The 22,073-nt window shown below is 25.8% G+C and overlaps 1 protein-coding gene across 1 annotated transcript in view; it reads left to right on the plus strand.

Annotated features, from left to right (window-relative positions):
* Positions 1 to 2,388: 2,388 nt before the first annotated feature.
* Positions 2,389 to 22,073, plus strand: part of LOC123305798 (chitin synthase chs-2) — a 50,032-nt gene continuing 30,347 nt past the window's right edge. The window contains exons 1-2 of the mRNA XM_044887631.1: positions 2,389 to 2,588; positions 5,095 to 5,194. Of these exons, the coding sequence (XP_044743566.1) occupies positions 5,100 to 5,194 (95 nt within the window). The 5' untranslated portion in view covers positions 2,389 to 2,588; positions 5,095 to 5,099. The remainder of the gene's footprint in view (positions 2,589 to 5,094; positions 5,195 to 22,073) is intronic.

Genomic DNA, 22,073 nt, shown 5'->3' on the forward strand with positions numbered 1-22,073 from the left:
TTGACGTTTTTTCACATGAGCCTAAGACGTAGATAATAGTTTTTTCATTGGTTACCAAATATTTGATATAACAGATATCTCGCAATTTAAAGTTTTCCAAAGAAAATATATTGCAATACAAAGTAAGAAATTTCAGATGTTATTAACAGTACATTCAAATGTAAATTTGCAAACAAAAACAAAAAAGCACTTTGACATTTATTGTCCACGTTGTCATATTTGAAACATTGCATTTTGACGAGTCTGAAAAAACCAAGAATCTGTAGTCTGGTACTGTGTGACGACGAAGAAAATTTCCCTTTTTCTGGTAAGTACAGAATACTTGTATTAATAAAATGAAATACTAAATCTCGGGAACTTGGACAGTAAAAATTATCGGAAACTTGAGTTTATTGTAATGTAATATGGCTTAGCAAGCAAGCTTAAAATTTAGCAAGGATGAGAACAATCGAAACTTTTATTAATCTTATTGGATTTCAAAGAAAAGGCAGCTCACTCGTGAACTTTCTTATAATGTTAAAAGCAATGATCTTTTAAACAGTATATACTTTTTTGGGACACCTTGTAAAGTAATATAAATATTTAATGTGCTTCATCTCTTTGAAAACTCATCTTTTGTTTCAAATGACATCACTTTTCTATTATTTTCAATCATTCATATCTTTTTACTAAAATCTTTTTAGCTAATTTTAAGATACCGCATCCATAATATGTTATTCATATTTACTAGCGGTAGATTTTCTTTAAATTTTTTAGCATGTCATATTTATCTATTATCATCAAAATTTAATAATAAATGACGACATACTTATTAATTGAAGGTTGGTTGATAAAAATTTACTATTAATTTTGTCATATAAATTTAATAAATCCGGAAATTGATTGGAATAAAATTAGCTAGTCGGTGTAGGAGCTGAAAACAAATTTAAGATTAGTCATTGAAAATCAGACAACTATTTCTCATATTGTATTTAAAACATTAATTCCATTTCCAAAACTTTTAGTATTTGAAGATTTTTTTTAACAATAATATCCTACGAATCTGCAATAATTTGCCGAATTCAATAGATTCTCAAATTTACCATAATAATTCATCTCTATATAATTTTTTTGTAAGTTAGAAGATATTTAGAACTTAGAAGAAATCACGATAATAGGCATTTCTCCTATAGTTAAGTAAAGTGAATTAGGTAATACTAATGCATTAATTTGCATATGAATTAATAATAATTTGCATATGAATTTTCAAACTATAATTTTATTTCTAAGCTAAATTAGTTTAGATGATAAGCCGGCCTACATTGACCATCTAATACTTGGAAATCCTAAAGATAAATGAGGATGAATATAAATCTTATGTAATCTTAAAACCTGATAAAATTTGACCTCAATTTTTTGAATCATTTTTCCATTAGATGGGAGAGGATAATCATTTGCGTATCTGGGCTGTCATTCGAACCGGGTTAAATAAGTAATAAAGACGTTAAAAATTCAGAAAAGTTTATAATAATATTTTGAATAATATCTGATATTTTTTCTGAACGTTTTTATATTTCTATGATCATTTTACTACTTAGCAGGATCAATTTCACACAATTTTTTTAATTAACTGTAGAAGTTCTTTTGATTTTTTTAATTATCTCATGTTTCTTAAATGGTACCAATACAGAGTTGCAGAAAACATACATTTAAATTTTTAGAGTACCTAAACATCCAAGTTATGTTTATTTAGGGTTTTTTCCATTTTTTGTGCATTTTTTATCAAATACACAATTAAATATAGGCTTAACTGTGTATTAACTTTTATGACCAACAAGAAAAGTTTTGATTTCAGAGGTCAATGAGTTCATTATGTATAACATCGCAGCACCTACCATTTAAGAGAAACAGGTGTGTACCATTTATGAAACCGATTACCAAAAAGCAACTCTTTAACGCATTTTAGCGAAAACATTAATAATAACTGTAAAAAATTAATTTTTTATCGCGAGAAAATCAATATTCTATCATTTAATATAAAAAATTTTAAAAACTAAAACAAATTGATGCACTTGGCTCCATAAAGTTAACGAGTACAATTATGGCTTTTCTGTCCTATATATGTCTAAAATCAATATACGTTTTTTAGTAAAATAGAAAATGTAAAACTATTTCTTTTCGAGTTCCATACATATGCCAACAATATAAATCCATATAACAACAAACAATTCGAACAATTTCTAATTACAATAAAAACGTAATATACCTATGTTTATTCTTTGATAAAATTCATTGATAAATTATTGTTAATAGCAATTTTTTCCTACTAAATATTTATCTAATCAAAAAATGGCAATATGATAAAAAGCTCTTGAAAGTTACTATCAAAATATTAATTGTTATTTGAATAATATGTTTCAAAGGATTAATTACTAAAAGCATACATATTGTGAAATTGTTTAATATGCAAAAAGGCAAAAGTTTTTAGTGTTTCAGACAAAATAAAAATTTTAAAATTTGTGAGACATGATAATTTGTTTTCAGTTTAAAGTGATTTTAAAAGTGATAAATATTCTATAGTGTTTTTAGTTCATAAATTTAAATTTCGGGTAATTAAGAAAAATTTTGTTTGTTTATTCGACTTAGAAAGAAATTTACTAAAAATGCATAGCTTGATTTTTATGCTGTAGACATCCAAAATACTTTAATGTCCAAAATTTGTATGTGTCAGAATCTATTCATCGCAAGTTATCTTAAAACTTAAAATAAAATAATACTTCTCTTTCATATAATTGTGCCCTATATCGAATTTAATAATATCCCTGAAGGTTCTTTGATATGCGAAAATTCTTTTTTCAAAATTTTGCTATATATATTTAGACAGGAAACAAAAGACAGATAAAAAAGATAATAAGTAAAAATAAATTGTATTTTCTATCTCCTTCTATGATAATAGTACATTTATATTAGACAAATTTTCTAAAAGTCAAATGAAACATATGAACTAATAAAGTGTCTTTGATATTTATTAAACCATAGCAAAAATAATTGAGAAGATTTACCACAAATGAGCATATGTATTGTCAAAAATTATGAAAGATTCATTCTGAAAAAATTAATGAGGTGCTTCTAACAAGTTAAAATCCAAAATTATGTATTTATAATTCATCCAATATTTAAATTTTTCAATAAATAAAGTAAAATACTAATTTTGTAAAATTAGTAAAAACAAAGATATTATTTTAAAACAGCTGTAGCCACTGGAAGGGTAAAATTAATGTTTTGATATAGATGGCATGTAATTTATAAGATAATTGACAAGAGCATTATGGCTATCAACATTTGTGAAATAATTTGTTTTATTTTCAATTTAGAAAACAATTTTGGAGCATATCTATCTGAAAATTAAAATTTCCAGAAATTTTTAAAAACTACTTATTTTTTAAAGTGTTAATTTTTCTAATAAATTTCAGTAACTTGAAAATGTGCACTAAATACCAAATTTTCCATGTACCCTGAAAGAAAACGCCGCGTTTTCGAAAATATTTTCGATTAAAAAATAACACAGGCCCGTCATAATAAAAACTTTGAAGTTTTGACTAGGTATATAATTTAAGTTAGGAAGAAGAGAAACACGAAAGCTTATTATGTCAAAAATATGATATTTTTAAGTTTTGCAATCGAAGCAGGTGATAACAAGAAAAATGATTCATATTTTATAATAACCTTACAAGGACAATCACACTTTTAGGTTTTATCATATTCTTGTAAAATATTTGTAAAATTTCCGGTTATTATAATATAGTTTGTATATTTGTGACAACTTATTATGTTTTTAAGATGAAGTCATTATTCCAATTTAATGGAGGATACAAATGCAATTTTATGTGGGGAATTTTTGTATAAAAAAAACCTAGTGGGTTAATTAAACTGAAGTAGCTACAATATCAATATTGAACTTTCATTATAATTACGTAGGTTTTTGTAATGATTCATTGAACAAGATATGTCCGATCACTTCAGAACTTTACAAGGGCATTATTAATTGATTAGATAATTTTTATTTACCTGACATACAATTCTGAATGCACGTTTCAAATAAAGGTGATCCAATTTCAGTATTTGATGTTTGCAACTCTGTAAATTAGAATGGTGTAAATACTTTCGCTTGTTTAATACGTCAAATGTTCAAATGCTCAACAACGCTCAAATTGTTCACTTGTTCTACAGGTATAAAAATTCTGTTAGAACTTTGTATACTTTAACGGGATGATTAGGGCCAATTTAATCGTCCTGGTGAGCGAACAATTCCCATTACTGTGCAAAAGTTTGAGGAAACTGTAAACATTAGAAATAGGGTAAGGCGTACGTATCATCGTAACGCATGCGTTCAGCCTAGAATACGTCATTAAATAACTTTTTGTGAGAGTTTTCTTAAGAGTTGCGCCTGTATCAACAAACCTGTGACGTTGGAGCACTTAAAAGCTAAAATTCGTCAACCTATAGCCAAAATAACTCCCGAAACTAGTAAAAAGTCATAGAAAATTACCTTGAACGAATAAGTTGCTACAGAAAGTCCACAGTAGTCTTTTTGGCTGGAGTCATTTTTCACATTAAATAGAATAAACTTAATATACGATTAACAAAGAGATAATTAAGATAAAATTACATTTTTAGTGTCTTCTTAAATTAAACTAGGAAACTCAATTTGAGGTCGGAAATTTCGAAGAAACAAATATGTACTATTTATCTACACCTGTCAGTATAATCTTAGCCAGTTATAATAATAACAAAGAAGATCAATTTTTATCTTCATAAAAATGCTTCTTGAATTTATGAATATGGAATTTATGAATAAATGAAAAGTATAATTCATTTACATTCTTCGGGGGTTCCATCCTTAAGTATTTGAATGTTCTTGAAGAAATTATATCTTCAAAGAATTTTAAATCATTTTTTTAAATACTTATCTGGTCTCAATACTTCCGTATTGTAAATAATTCTAAAACATACTGTTTTTGTATATCTCGTTTCACGGCTCTATATTCAAAAATACATATTTCATAATAATAATTAAATATTTTGTATATAATTTTGTTTATTTTTTAATTACAGACGTAATGGCGTCAAATGGTCTTCGCCATCAAAATGCAAGCGATGATGGCGTTTCAGATGGAGAAAGTACACCACTTACACAAGATAATTATAATGGAAGGTGAGTACAAAATAAATTAAGTAATCATTTGTTTTTAAATAAAGACAAAAAACATCTTAAAATAATTAATTCAAATATTAAATTTATTATTATTATTAATATTTTATTTTATATGACTCGAAAACTTATCAATTTATAATTAAGTCAAAAAACATTTCAAAATTATTTATAACATACAGTTTAAATAATTCTCTTTTCAAACAAATTTCTAGTATGTTCACGAAGAAAATTCATGAAACAGAAAATTTAGATTATATTATTTTTAATAAGAAACGTTTTTCATCGAATTTTCTAGTTCTCACAAGCAGCAAACTAGAAAAGTGCTATTACACTGTTATAAGACCATTTTTCTTTCTAGAGACCATTTGATGCGACGACAGATCTTAAGATTTCTAAAATGTGTAATTAAACGATTCTGTTTCTATAAAAAACGATTTACCGGAACGATTTAATACGCATAATTTTATTAGGGAAATGTTTTTCCATTTCTTAATTTTTACTTCAATAAATTAACCTTGAAAATTTTTAATTACAAAAATTTCACTTTAAAGAATCAATTTCTAAAAATTAATGGATTAACTACAAAATTAAATTATAAAAAAATCTTATGTTTTTCAAGCATCATATAAGATAGTATTTAAAAGTTATTTCTTTTAAATTAATTATAAGTTTTCATTAAAAAAAAGTGATAGAAAACATTAATTAAAAAAATTAAATTGAATAAAAATAAATAAACCAAATCAGAGTAATAAAAAAAATCTATTTGTTATTAAATATTGTTGATTCTGTTGCTGCTATTCAATAAAATTGTTATTAAATTAATAATTATAACAAAAAAATAATAAAATAGAAATTAATTACCGTGTTTATTTTAAACTTTCACAAAATGCATTTAAAAAAAATTATTATTGTTATTAATTGATTTGTTGAGGGTCAACATAATATAGTTTTGTTAGCCTCATTGTACCGGACGTCTAGGCTAAAAATTATAAATTAAGCTGCAATTCTGGAAAAATTTACACAAAGATCTTTTTTCAAAAGTAAACGTTAGATTAAAGATATCGTCATTATTTTCTGAGATCTACATATCTTTTTGTTAATTGGAAATTTAGTGTTTAACGCTATGAAATTATTTTCGAAAAAAACTTTGTTGTGAAGTTGAACTTGAAGTTATTTAAATTAACAGATTACAATCAAACGTTTGGTGTATAAAAACGCTTGTCTAGCATAAAACCTGCTTAGAAGGAGTAAGAAAACCAAAGAATTTTAATATCTCGTCGATCATTAAAATTGGATACATTCGTAACTGCGATTTTGAGTTTCTCGACTTTTTTGAGATAATTTTTGAAGAGAGAAATTTATTTAAAAAGTATACCAGATATTATTCTGGACCTAAATTGAAACATCATTCTTGTGAAAAATTCATTGAAGCGATCATATTAAGAAATTTTTTGTGGATATCACTTTGTCAGTATCGGTGTGAACGCCATAATACTGTAATAGAGAATAGACACAATACTTCTCGTGGATAGAATGGATTCAATATTCTAATATCACTCATGCTAACATATATACTATATGTATCTGTTTCTACCTATTTTAATTTTCGAACCCCATTGTTTCAAGAGCTAGAGTAAATTTATTGAGTTGATACTAAAGCATTCTTAGTTTCAATAAAATAATTTTTCCAAATTAAGTCTAGATTTCATCAAAAATTCTTAAAATTCAAAAAGATTAATATATACTTATATAATCAAAGAAATTGTAAAGGTACAACAAATTTTGGCACTGTAAATCATCGGCACTCTAAAGCATCCGGCACTCTAAAGCAATCATCACAGAATAACGAAAAAAGGCAAATATCAAAAAAAATGAATAACATCACTAAATGGATGAATTGTAGATTTTTAAATACGGCTTGTATCTTCGTTTTTGTGTGATACACAACTTGGTACCTTATAAGTATGAGCTATGGCGTCTTAATTTTGATTTTTATGAAAATGTAAAAATTATTTACAAGAGTGCCACTCTATGGACCATATTTGATTATCTATCTTTATGCCTTTTATTTTATTACAATCTTATTAACCGTACAATAGGTACCGTATAGGTATATGAATAAAAAATATAAACTTGAATTATATTAATAAATTATTATTATATAAACTTATAGCTGCTAATAATAATTAATAATTTTCTATTATTATTCTTTTGTAGTGAGTGAACTTTCATTTTCGATTCATATATGGATTTTAATAAATGCTAACTATTTTTTTTAATTCTCTGATTGTATGTATACTTATGTTGCCTAATGATTATGAATTATACCATGATAGATAGCATGATGATCAATCTTTTGTATATTAAAAGAAAGAAAGAAATTAATTTTATAATTGGTACTTATCTAATATGTAACAAGAAGAATATAATTATTGATTTTCGAGTTAGTTTACTGTAGTCAATTTTATTATAATTAATATTATTATGGTACAAGGTGAATATTTCATTTCTTTATGTTGAATCTCTATCTCTATATATTATAAATGCGAAAGTAAGCATGTTTGTTTGTTTATACGCTTTCACGCTATAACTAGTTTTAATGGTTTTTAATGAAACTGTACAGCAATATAGCTCATACTTCAGAATAACACATGAGATATGATTTATAAAGATATATTAATAAATAATTTAAAAAAAATTAAAAATTAATTTAATTTGTCATTTGACATTACCATAAATTACAGATTTCTGTAAAAATAGTCAATATAAAATACTTCACGGCCATCTTTGCTGATAGACTCAATGAATAATTACGACTTTTAGACTATTAAAAAAATTGAAAATCATACATATATTTTACCTGTGTAAAACTATCTTTACCATTATTTTGAGTGTTATGAAAAGGGGACAGGCGAGATCTATCTTTATGAATCTTTACTTTTAAACCCAGTGAAGCGGGTGGATATCACTCTAGTATAATTTATAAACCAAGAAAAATAAGCAACAAAATATAAAGATGACTTGAATAATTAAAATAGAGTCTAGTACGTTTAAATTTTTCGAACTTGATATAAAATATAACATATTCCGTAATGATTTTACTCGAATATTATATATAGAAAAATTCTACGAAGACACAATTTCTCGGCGTGTGTCTACTTTATATATGTCTGTGAAAAAAGGGAGTTATTTTCTCTACATGAAGGCAATCATCTTGCCATTCAATAACAGGCGGGTTAAAATTGAACTGCGATTTCTTGAATAAATAATTAAGAAACCATAGTAAGCCTGCTTATGACTGATACTGACCATATTCACAACTAGGCGTCATTATTGACTTTATCAAGAAATTCATAAGAATTTCTATATAAACAGATACGTTGCCACATAAGAAATAAATAATTAATTTAAATTAACGAAAAATGTTTTTTTGTCAGTGGTTAGTACTGTAGTAATGGTAAAATTTGAACTTTTCTTCTTAGAATTGTATTTTACAGTTAGTTCCCATACGCAAGGAAGGAACAAAAAGTAATTTGATTTTCATTTCTTTCATTTTTTATAAAAAATCATATGTGTATTGTTATTGCCATTTTTTCCCCAAAATTAAGAGAATAAAAATCTGGCAATGAGTTTTATATATTTTCGACACATATATGCTTTTCTTGCAATCATTTCTTGGACTAAATAAAAAAAATTCTTTCGATTTTTGAATTTCAATATTTTTGAATATGATGTGCATTTACTTCTTTTTTTTTATTGAAGATGACCTGGAACGGTACCACATCTTGTATGCAGGAAAGAAAAGGAACTTGTTTCATAAAAAAATAAAATGTTTTATATTAAATATGTATACAGAATACATTTATATAAATTGTTAATCGATAAAGGTTAAAGACCTTTTTTGTTTGTATAAATACAGATGATGTCGCAAATTCCATAGCAAAAATATTCATTTTTTTGATGGTATGATGTATACAACAAGATAACTACGCATAATTCAAGCAATATTGGTTATAATACATTTTTGTAAATAGCTCGTTAATAATAAGAATACGTAATCATCGATCGTGTCGCCTTAAACGATAATAACATGTTTCTTGAGAAGAATAGTCGAGTTGTTCAAATTTTACAGCTTTTTTAAGGAAGTACTACTTAACTATCGAAAATAATTCTGTTTCTTATAAATATAGGTGATTGAATTTTCATATCCGTAATCCGTATAGCTATATAGTCACTGTTAAACTGTTAAAAAAATTACCGGTAAGTCACACTGGGTAAATTCACTGCCTCAACTTTAAACTACAAACAACAATTTCAAAAAATAAAAAAAAATAAAGTTTTTTAAACAAATTTTATACTGGCTCTAATAAGTTTTTACTTATTAAAAAATGCGAACTTTAAGGCTACACAAAAACATTTCGATAAAATTTCTATACCTTTTTTTATTTTCTAAAACTTCTTGAAAATAAGTTTTGGGAAATCAAACTTGATCTTGACATAAAAATGGTATTAAAATACACAAAACAAATTTCCAAAATTCGATCAAATTGTTTCCAAAAAAAAATTCCGCGTTACTATGCTTACCAATTTGAACGATCAATGAATTATTTAAGTAAAAGTTTCCACCTGTAATCCACATTAAATACTTCAACCACAAATATACCATCATGATGATCTTACCGGTTAGCATTTACACTAATTAGTTCAAATTATTCTAATTACTTAAGAACAAGAGAAATTTACAAAATTTAAAAAAACCCCGAAAAATTTTTCGTGTACGGAACCCTAAACTCGTACTTGAAACACATTTAAGAACACTCTCCATTATATTACCTCTTTTCGTAAGAGCCTTCTCCAAACTGAAACGATTTAAGAATCATCACCTATTTATTAGTTTTTCCGGGTACGGACTACTAAACTTACACTTGAAACATAGCTTAGAACACTCTCCTTTTAATTACCTTTGACAGACAGACACACACACATAGCGGTCAAACTTATAACACTCCTTTTTGTTGATTCGGGCTTCAAAAACTATTTTCTCCATCCAGTTAAACATGAAAACTTTTCGGCTCAAGATATTACATTTAAAAATAATATTATTTGCAAATGAATACAAATCTCAAAACTGTCAATTCACAGATAGAAGAAGGATGAAGTAGTGTGAATGTACCTTTAAAATATAATTTGCCTATAATGTTAATTACGCGTTTAATGATTTGGTTTGTGTTTATGGAAAGTAAAAATTTACAACAAAATAATAATTTTCTGGTTGATTAATTTAATTTAATTGAAATATATATTTTTGTTAAAATAATTAACCAAATTTTTTGTTTTATGTAAAATTGAATTTTAGTTTTTTGTTTCAAACTTTCTCCATAGATGCGTTAAATTTTGTTCAAAAAAATAATCAGTTTTTAAAAAAGGTACATAATACAACAACAACAAAATTATGTAATTATAATTTTTAATACATTGATACCTAAAATTGGACAATAGCTCATTAGTCAAGTTATAATAATAATATTTATCCCAATGGCGATATTTGGTAACTTAAAATATATTTATTGTTCGAAGAATATTATAATTTTTTTGTTGTAATATTTAATTAGAACTTATAGAAAAATTCTCAGGCTATAATTATTTTTATAAATAAATAAAATTACAAATTTGGTTACATGGGTAAGATAAATTCACAAACTTTGAAATTAGTCTCAAAAAGAAATCCTGTCTAAATACTTATTGACCACTTGACCAGTGCTGCATTTTACAAAACTTGGGAAATATAGTTTTCCTTTTCGCTATCCAAGCATGAACTTATATGTTATTATCAATATATATATATAAAATGCTTTGTCCTGAATGATTGGCTGACGGATCATTGCACAGCCTAAACCACTGATGGTAGAGACCTGAAACTTGGAAAATGTGTTCTCTGTATGACATAGGCATTCGAAAAAAAGAATGATTTTTGAAAATTCTACCCCTAAGAGGGTAAAAAGGGGATCTGAATTTTGTATATGGAAAACCCATGTTAATAATTTTATAGACAAATGTAGATCCACGTTTGCATGTTTGTCATATTACTATATTTTTTTTAACTTCATATGGTTTACATATATTTACAGTGAATTTTAATTTTTCTTCTATTCTTCTTTTTTATCGTTATACGAAATATTTGAAACGTTGACTATAGTTCTTTACATTAAAGGTTTTAACCGGCAGAAAAAGTTGAGGGCAAACCTTTTGAAGAAAATGGGGTAATTTTGCGATATCGCAATATTTGGAACGATTTTAGTCCTTATCTCAAAAATTATTCGGCCAGTCATCAAATGCACCCGATTTTTGTACCTTTTGGGTCAAAACTACCTTATATACTGAGTTTTATCGAAATTAAAGATTAAAAAAATTTTTCGATTTTTTGAAATTTTTTTAAGGGGTACGTCCCTTTGAAAAAATCGAGAAAAACGAAAAAAAATGTTGGTTTTGGAATTTGATAAAACTCCGTGGATGGGGTAGTTTTGATCCAAAATGTATACAAATCAGGTTAATTTAAAATCCACAAAATTGTGAACAAAATGGAGGATAAGTGAGTGCTAGCTATAACGTGATAGTCATTGTTTTTAAAGGAGGAATTGCCCAGCAAAGCGCTTGGGTATCTGCTAGTTGCCATTAATACGCTGACAATATTGCTGCAAATAATTAACAAGAGCATAAAATGATCGCTGAACTATTACAAGGCATTTCAATTCTTTCAAATTTTACAGCAAGCCTGAAAGTGTGAAAAGATTGCAAAAGGGTTAAAATAAGAACCCGACTTCTTAATGATACATGGCGATTTTTTATACTCTAAAAATATTTGATTAACAGTTATTGTATAACCGGGTTTTTATTTGCAATGATTAATATTAAAAATAATAATATTGCCTTGACCTCTGACTAGATGTTAACACCGTTGAAACATTTTTTCTTGAAAATTGAAAGTTTATTTTTGGATTAAAGCATAAAAATCATAAGTAATTATAATATTCATCCGAAAAAAATGTTGCTTACTATATATATAAAATAAAAGTGAAGTCACTTTTAAAATGTCTGGCAGTATACTTAGTATTTAAGAGAAATGTATGTCATAACCGGTTAAATGACATTTAAAAATGTTGATAAATAAAATAAAACGTTAAAAAATAATTAAGTTCCGTGATGTATTGTAATAATTATATTTTTCAAAATGCAAAAAAAAAAATTCACAATATTGTTTTTATTATTATTTTAAAATTATTTATTATGCAAAAAATAATGACAATTTTGCATGTAATTGTTGCACTTAATATAAATCAAAAAACATATATGTATTTTTATACCATGTATATATGAAATAAACATAGTATATTAAGTTTAGTCCCAAGTTTGTAACGCTTAAAAATATTAATGCTATGAAAAAAATTTTGGTATAGGTGTTTATAGAATCATCAAATTAGTCCATTTTCGGTTGTCCGTCCGTCCGTCGTCGGTCTGTGAACACGATATCTCAAAAACGAAAAAACATAACAAGCTGACAGAACGTACAGCGCACTCAGGACGTAAAAAGTGAGGTCGAGTTCGTAAATGAGCAACATAGGTGAATTGGGTCTTGAGTCCATGAAACCCATCTTTTAAACCGTTAGAGATAGAACCAAAGTTTAAATATAAAAAAAGATCCTTATCAAAAAATAAACAACTTTTGTTTGAAACAATTAACTATTTCAACAATTAACTCAGTCAATTGTTTGTTTTCATTTGTTTCTTTTATTTTTTATACAATTTGCTTCATTTTTTTTTTAAATTTCTTTAAGTAATTATTTATTTCACCCAAAAATAGAAATGAAAAATTTTATAAGATCTAAACGTTTTTAGAGTCTATAATTATTTAACTCCCTTATTTAAAAATATATATGTGCCTTGGCATTCTGTCTGTCAGTATGTGGTAACATTTTTTACCAGCAAAACTAAGCGCGAGATGTAGACAATATAATGCAATCATATTCGATTGTGTCGAGCTTTACTTTGTGGAATTGTGAAACTCTGTGATAGCCTTTTAACAATACTCCATTGCATCAGTTGTTTTTATATGTTTTTTTAATATATTTTTTTATTTATATTTTTAATTTTATGTTTATTTGTTTATTATTAAAATCATATGATTTTATTTTTATCTAATTGTTACATATCATTACTTAATGTCATTTTATATTGGTGCTATATGATTTTATCCCCAATTTATTTTATTTGTGAAGTATTGAATTTTTAACTATTGTTGTTTTTTAAAAGAATTTGTTTGTCTTGTCCTAATTTGTTTTTAATTTAAGACATAATTGTTTTTGTATAAATAGAAACAATTATCAAATATAACTTTTATTGGTAACAATGTCTTGAATTAGACGAAACATGTAACAAAAGATTTTTATTTAAAAAAAAAAAAAAAAAATCTAAATAATCTAGTTGGATTACTGCTAAATAAAAAAAAATTTTTAAAATTTGTAAAATATATTACGTGTATATTTCAATTATTATAATGCAATCAGTTAAAAACTTATAAAAGCTTTCTCAGAAGTATAGGTCTTACATTGAGGAATGAACACAAAATTGTGCTTATTCCTTTTTTGTTATGAACAAATTATAGTCAAGTTTTTAAATGACACACAATCGAAATGATGCACGTTTTTTAAATTTGTTATGGTTGATTTTTGCCGAATAAATTCAAGTTTTGAACAATAAAGACTCCAGGAAGAGTTCTTGTATTGTTATTTTTAGTTATCTTTAAATTCGAAAAGGTAAACTTCGAAAGAATATAATTTTATAAATACTTGTAAAAATTGGTTTTAAAAACAAATTAAAAATTATTTAGGAGATAATCAAAAACAAGTAAAAACAAACAATTGACTGAGTTAATTGATGAAATACCATGTATAGACAGTGTTGATTACACATACATACATGTCATACAAATATAACTGATATTCCCATATAATACATACTATACAATTTGTGCATAGTATGCGCTATCACGAGTAAACAGTGATGTTTACATAAAAATGGTTCAAACAAAAGTTGTTTATTTTTTGATAAGAAACATTTTTTACATGTATTTTTTACATTTAAACTTTTGTTCTATCTCTAACGGTTTACAAGATACGGTCCTACCAAGACCCAATAGACACATATCGCTCTTTTACGAACTCGACCTCACTTTTTACGTCCTGAGCAAGCTGTAAAAGCTATAGTATTTCAGTTTGATATCTTTTTTCGTTTTTAAGTTATCGTGTCCACAGACGGATGGACGGACGGACAACCGAAAATGGACAAATTAGGTAATTTTATGAACACCTATACCACAATTTTGTGCGTAGCATCAATATTTTTAAGCGTTACAAACTTGGGGCTAAACTTAGTATACTTTAAGCTTATACTTGGGGCTAAACTTAGCATATTACATAATTTAAGAAAACAAAAAAAAACCCACATTTCGATATATGATATAAAATGCATAATATGCATAAGAATGTATAAAATGGCATAAAATTTCTGGTAATCCTCCGATTAATTCCATTTTGAAAAATCGTTATGCTTTGTATATTTTTAAATTATTATTATTAATATTTAAAAGTTTTATATTAAATCCATATAAATACTTTTAAGATGTGTGTTTTGTTAGAACAGTCTTTTAAGACCCCATATCATAATCATATTAAGCTTCTTTACATTTCATATTATTTAAAGCCGTTTTATTTGTATTATTTATTATATGCAATAAGTAAACTTATGTTTTTACTTAAGAGTGATTGTGATATAGCTGGGCAATTTAATGAAATTGAGATACTTAAAAAATTTAGTTGATATACCAAGATTAAAAGAAGTCCATAGAACTCCAAGACTATTAAAGAATTGTTTGATTACTTCAAAGCCAATTACATAGTTATTTTGTACAGTTTTCTTTTATACAGTTTAAAAAGTTACAAAAGCGATTAAAAATATTTTCATAAAAATATTTCAAAAACAATAGCTAACATTCATATATTTCAACGTTACCTATTTTTTGCCACTATTGAAGTTAAAAATACCTACGTAGCTTTAATGCAACCTCTAAATTGATATCTTAAACATGCATAACGGTATGTTTTTGTACCTAATCAAACATGTATAACTCTTATTTGATGATTATCCTGTACTAACACTTGGTTGCATGAAGATGAAACAGTATAAAACAAGTGAAAAACAATCGACTAAATTAATTTTTTAAATACTCTGCATAGTCCGTGTTGATTATCATAAATTCTAAAAGTTGAAAAAACAAATTTTTTTTTACTAACTTACGTTCTGAATTAATTTGCGCTCTCTCAGGTAAATGATGATGTTAACGACAAAATGTTTCAAACAAAAGTTGTTAATTTTTTATAAAGAACATTTTTTTATTTAAACTTTTGTTCTATCTCTAACGGTTTACAAGATGAGTCTTACGGACCCAAGACCATTTTGACTTATGTTGCTTTTTCGTTTTGAGTACGCTATAAAAATTTCAGAACGATATCTCTTTTCGTTTTTCAGTTGCCGTGTTTACAGAAAGGCAGGCAGACGGGCAACCGGAAAAAGACTTATTAAATTATTTTATGAACACTTAGGTATAGCAAAATTTTGTTCGTGCATCAATATTATTAAGTGTTACAAACTTGTGACTAAAGTATAATTAATTGACCTGAGTTTAAAAAAACATGACAGATTATTTTACAAGTCTATGGTTTGTAGTTTTAATCAAGCAACTACTTCGAATATATTACATTTACTTTTTGCAAAGTAAATGGGAGTTGATACTATGTATAATCCCCTTGAAATAATTTATAATTTAAGATATCCTTTTGACAACATATCATAAGTTTACATTATGTATGACATGACACGACATGGATCGGATGGAAGGAATATTCAAGAACACAATTCAAATAATATACGAAGAGATTGCGAATAGCCACAACAAAACCTTTATAGTATATATTTAGTAAACGTTAAAGGTGTTTTACGTTCTCACAATTATGACATTATAAAATCAAAAACGGTTATGTCCAAAAATGATAGGTAAACAATTTAATTTTGAAAGTCATTTAAACAATTTATTTGAAACTTCTGGTTAGTTTAAATTCAACCTCACACGCATAACGAATAAAAATCATTGAAACTTTTAACTAAAGTGCTTGAATCCGTAGATATATTTATTGCCAATTTTCTGACACATCTTAAAATACGTGGATAATTCGCACTGTTGTATGCATTCTTTGAAGTACAAACAGAAGAAAATGGGAATCTCTTTTTTAAGCATCTCTCAATTTTTTTCAGTTTCATTTTGCAAACAAGAAAGCCCGTGGGGTACACAGTAGACTTTTTCAGCAAATTATTAATTATCAAATTATCAAACTTTTTTTTCGTTTTGTATTAATATTGTTTTGACACTGCTTAACTTTCCTAACAAATTCTACGGGGTCTTCCATATTGATCTAGAAAGAATTATCAATTTTTTCTCCTTTCTATAACATGTCTGTCATGTTTTTTAGCCGACTTCAAACAAAAAAGGAGGTGGTTATCAATTCAACTGTATTTTTTTTTAAATATTTGTTTCCTCAGAGCTTTTGACTGGATTCTTTATCTATTTGAAGGGAGGTGCTTTCCGTGTGGTCCCATTTCATTTTGGTCCAGTTCTGACAACGGCATTCATGAGAAAACCATAAAAGTTTTAAATCTTCAATTTTATTTAATAGATATAATAATTAATTTAATTACTTTTTTAAAACATAAATATTTTCATGAATATAAATTCTCAGTAAAACTGACTAAAATAATTCATGAAAAAATGCAATCTTCGTAATTCTTATTTATTTTTATGATGCTGGTTTTTTTAGTACGATATTCTATATAGCAACAAAAATGAAAGTATTTGATTTGAATAATGTGTATCATTGTTGTTGAGACTGTGCGCGTTTATATAAAAATAAATAAACATTTATTATTTACTTTTTTTAAAAAGAATTTTTATTATAAAAATGTCTATTGTTATTAATATTTTTATAAATATTAAGAATGACATATTTTATAGTAATCCCATATTAAATTTAAATACTATAATTTTCAAAAGTAGGTACTCATATTCCATTATCCAAAAGTTTTATGATTTTACAATAGAGGGTAGCACAAATTTATGTAAGTCATAACCAAAAAAAACGAGAGGTGTCGTGAGCACCCGGTATTATGTTTTATTGAATAACTAGTACCAAAGATCATAATCAATTAATTGTACAGCTTTAATAATTATTTCATAGGTATCGTTTTTTGTTACACTATATTTTCATAGGTCCAAAAATCGTTAGTTTTTTATGTTCTTTTCAATATGAGAATCTTAGAATTTTTCGATTATTAAAACTTGAAATTACTGCTTGTAAACAAAGTATAAATTATACTCAATTTTTTTTCAAGTTGCCTATTTATTAATTTTTTACAATGACCGTTTCATTTAAAACAACATTTGTACAACTAACGCATTTACTTATGATATTTGTCACCTAAGAAACACATTCCACAAGGTTTTAGCAAAAAAGAGAGCAGTTTATTTCATTTTCCTTAATCTGTTACATCTTTGATTGTACTAAATATGCATACCTCAGTTAATATAATTGCAATAATATTTATCATAAACAAAGTTGCAGGAAATAAATTTAACTATAATTGATCAGTGTCTCTAAACATGTAAATGTATTTTAATTCAAACTTTTGTATACAAGAAGAATTTTACACCAAATGAAAATTTCTCGCTTTTATTTTTGATTGAATTTCATAATTACACAGTTTTTGATTAAAAAAACATCCGAACATATTTCAATAATAGCCACTAGCATTTCACATTTATAAATTTAAACTTGTAAATAAATCATATTTTTGAGAAAGTACCTTAATAACGCAAATATTACAAGATATAATAAATAAATATAATTTAACAATAATATAATAATGGACACCTAATGGGAATGATTATAATAAGAAACCCCATCGCGATAATTTATGACTTATACACAGTTTTCAACAAGTATTTAATTTTATTTTTGTTTTTATTTCTTTCTTTTTTCAAATGTAAAACTGGTAGTCGCCATTCAGTCAGTCAGTAGGTTTATAGTGTTAGTTAGATCAATTATTATTATTTTAAAGAAGTTAAATGTCTTAATTGAAAAAAATTCAAGTATTAATGACTTAAATTACTTTTTATTTTTTTGTTTAATAAATCAATTTTGAAAAAATATAATCTTTTTTACGATATAAGTGTTACATAATTTAAAAAAATAATTAAAATGTATTTTTTTTTGAATAAAAGATTTAATAGTTTTCACACGGATTCAATAAAGTTATTATAAAGATATTAATTTTATTGTGATGACATATTGGAGCAAAACAAAATCCATGAAGAAAAATATCTAAGAAAGTTAAAATTCTGAAAAACTTAATGTCAATATTTCAGTTTTTATTCTCTGTATATATGAAATATATCCGGAGTATATTAAATTTAGTCAGAAGTTTTTATGCGTGAGCACGATAACTCAAAAAGAAAAAATAGAAAAAATACTATCGAGCTGAAAATTTTTATGGCAGGCAAGGCTTTAAGTTCTTAATCGAGCAACACAGGTCAGTTTGATCATATAGATCCGTATGACTTTGCTTCAAGCCGTAAGATATAGACAAATATTTTTGAAATTTTGCTAAATGGACAAAATTTGAAGAAAAAATTTCATACACAAAAAAAATGTGTTTCTTTTAAAATAACAACTGAAACTGAACTTTGTCTATACAAGCTCCTAAACACTTCCAACAACTGCTCGTTTTTTTCATCCCGTGTATAATTATTAAGTCGGAAAGCTTTAATATTTACTTACGTTAATTACGCTTTATCACTGTGATAAGCTGGTGAAAAAGTTAAACAAGTACTTAAATTTATAAAATCCTTGGCCCGATAGATAAAGCACTTGCCACGAGTGTATACGGTTCGGTGTTCGAATCTCGTGTCATGTGAACTTTTACGTCTACTAATTCAATTTAATTTAATTTTAAAAAAAGCAATTTATCTTTTAGACTGCTAATTAGTATATCTGTTCATAGTGAAATTAAAATAGGTTAAAAAAAGACTGAATTTTGGAAATTTCTGAATAATTCTCCTATAAAATCAATAATATGACTAATACTCACGGTAAAAAAATAAATTTTGTAGTTTCAAATATAGCATGATTACACTACAAAATTCTATATCACGCTTAAACTGCCTAAAATTATTTAGAATCCGTCAATTATTTAAATAACCACACATACTTAAGACTGTCAAACATCAAATGTAATCAATATTTTTTTTAAATAAACAAACAAAAATAAAAATTGAACCATTGTACAATATCAAATTTCGAATTCTTAACTTTTTGAATGCAAAATTTAAGAAAAAAAGAAAGAATTAAAATAAACATTTCAAAAATGACATGCGCTTTTATAATAATACAGCTAGCTCTTAAGGAGCAGAATTCCGTACCAAATTGAATTAAAAATGATGGTATAAGGACGTGATAAGGTTATCTTCCATATAAGAGTCCATACCTGGAAAATGATAGAAAGGTGATGAAATTTTAAATGAAATTAAATGAAAAAATAAATTCTGCGATTTTTTCGGCCTGATCTTAAAGATATACGACATCGTTAGTTATCGTTTTTAATTTTGAAAATTTCTCAATTAATTTTGACAAGGTTGAAATTATTGTAATAATCAAAATAGTAGAAAATCAAATAAAAAAACTTTTATTTCGTTAAATGATTTAAAACACAATATTGAACGCTAAGTAAATTATTAAACGAGAATAATTAACGAAACTCACGTAGTATAAAACATTAGCTTAGAGTCACTATTGGACCTAAAAATTAAGTGCTGCAGAAACACTTAATTTCTGCAAAATCCTTGCGGTTTTATACTTCTCAAACCTTGATTTTATCACTATTTGAGAATTGGATCAGTCTCCTGATAGTACAATACAACCCATGGAAGTTTATTTTATCTATGTCATACTGTTTCTAAAATAAATCATGAAAATGAATTCAAGCATAAAGTTCCATTCTGTCTTAAATTGAAAATGAAATAAATAGATTAAATAAAATTTAACATTTGAACCATTTATTGCATGGTACGAAGCTTGGAATAAGCCTTGGTAAGATATTTTAAAATCAAATTCAAATGCGGTTTCACTACCATATCAGAAGATGATGGTTAAAACATTTTTTGGAAAAAATACTTATATCTACGCCAACACATTATTATGTCAAAATTTTGTTGTTTATTTTAATTTAATTTCTTAATTATCTTGTCCACATTTTGATGTAACCAGTTTAAATCTTCATTAAATTTATATACCTAGTGGAAATAAATTAAAATCAACTTTAAATTAAAGTTTCAAAACGATCACAACGCGTTACACCTCACAAATTAAAATATGAGAGTTTATTACACTAGTTTAGAACTGCCTTTTTTTATTAATTAAGGGAAAGCATTAGCTATGACCACCATAGAAAACTCATTGTTCACTCTAGAAAAGTCGAAGGTATTAAAATAATAATAAATTAATAATAACATAAAATACAAGCAAATTAATTGGAAATATTTTTAGTTTTACAAATAATTAATGATCTGAAATACCAATATCCAACCGAATAGTATTCGTGAGAAATTTCTCTTGATAAATAGCATATTATTAGAAAAAGTCGATTTGAAAAATTTTATTTCTTAAAAGTTGGCATATGACGTTTCGGTATCAACAGATCAAATGTTGATTTTACTGCTACAAATAATCACTCTTTTTCGGTATATAATCATTAATTAATATCTAATTGATTTATTTACTTCATTTATTTTACAATTTGCAAAGAAGTAAAAAAATAATACAATCATTTTGAAATTGTTACTCCAAAAGATATTTTTAATTTTGAAAATTTTATATTTTATAATCAAAATACGTGGTCTAACTAAAAGAGTATATTATTATTTTTGTTTAAAGATTCATTTTAAACTTGAAATATTAAGAAAACTGTGGGTGATATTCAATTACGTCCGAAAAAAGCAAACATTTTTTTTTCTCTTTCTTTAATATTTTATGCTATAGGAACATGATTTCTTCTATTGACGCAGTGGGTAATACATTATTTCAATAACGTGTTACTTTCTAATGAAAGAGTAACCTGGTGTGCCAATTTTATAAATTCTCAAAAAATTTATTTTGGGCTCAATGGAAATTATAATATAGAGTGTTTCCCTACTCGCGTATCTAACAAAAGATATTCTGAATAAAGTTGTTTATTAATTTAATTTTTCAAAGTTCAATAATTTTCAGTCAGACCAATTTGTTACAAATTTTATTTTTACATATTTTTAATTTTTTAATTATGTCCACAAATTTAATTTTATTTCGTTTCGTTCAAATTATTTTTCTAGAGTTTATTACCAGTTCGACTTTTTTTCTCTGTCATTAAAGGAATCAAAACAAGGATTGGTGAGAAAGAAAACAGATTATTTGAATGGCTCTCTTTTAAAATAACAGCAGGCAAAAATTTCAATTCGATAAACGAGCCGTGGTCAAAGCTACATTTTCTTTTATAAATTAGCATCCTTCTCTACATGAATCCTACAAATGACAGGCAAAAAGAAACATCGAAGATATGAAAGAGAAATTTTCGAATTCAAATTGTACAAGGAAGACGTTCATAAAATTTGTGTATTGAGCCTCAATATTTCGATAAAATATAATTAGTCTTACCTATACCATTAAACAAAAAAATACTTGATTTA

The sequence above is a fragment of the Chrysoperla carnea genome, chromosome 1 (assembly GCF_905475395.1).
Source record: "Chrysoperla carnea chromosome 1, inChrCarn1.1, whole genome shotgun sequence".
Classification (NCBI taxonomy): domain Eukaryota; kingdom Metazoa; phylum Arthropoda; class Insecta; order Neuroptera; family Chrysopidae; genus Chrysoperla; species Chrysoperla carnea.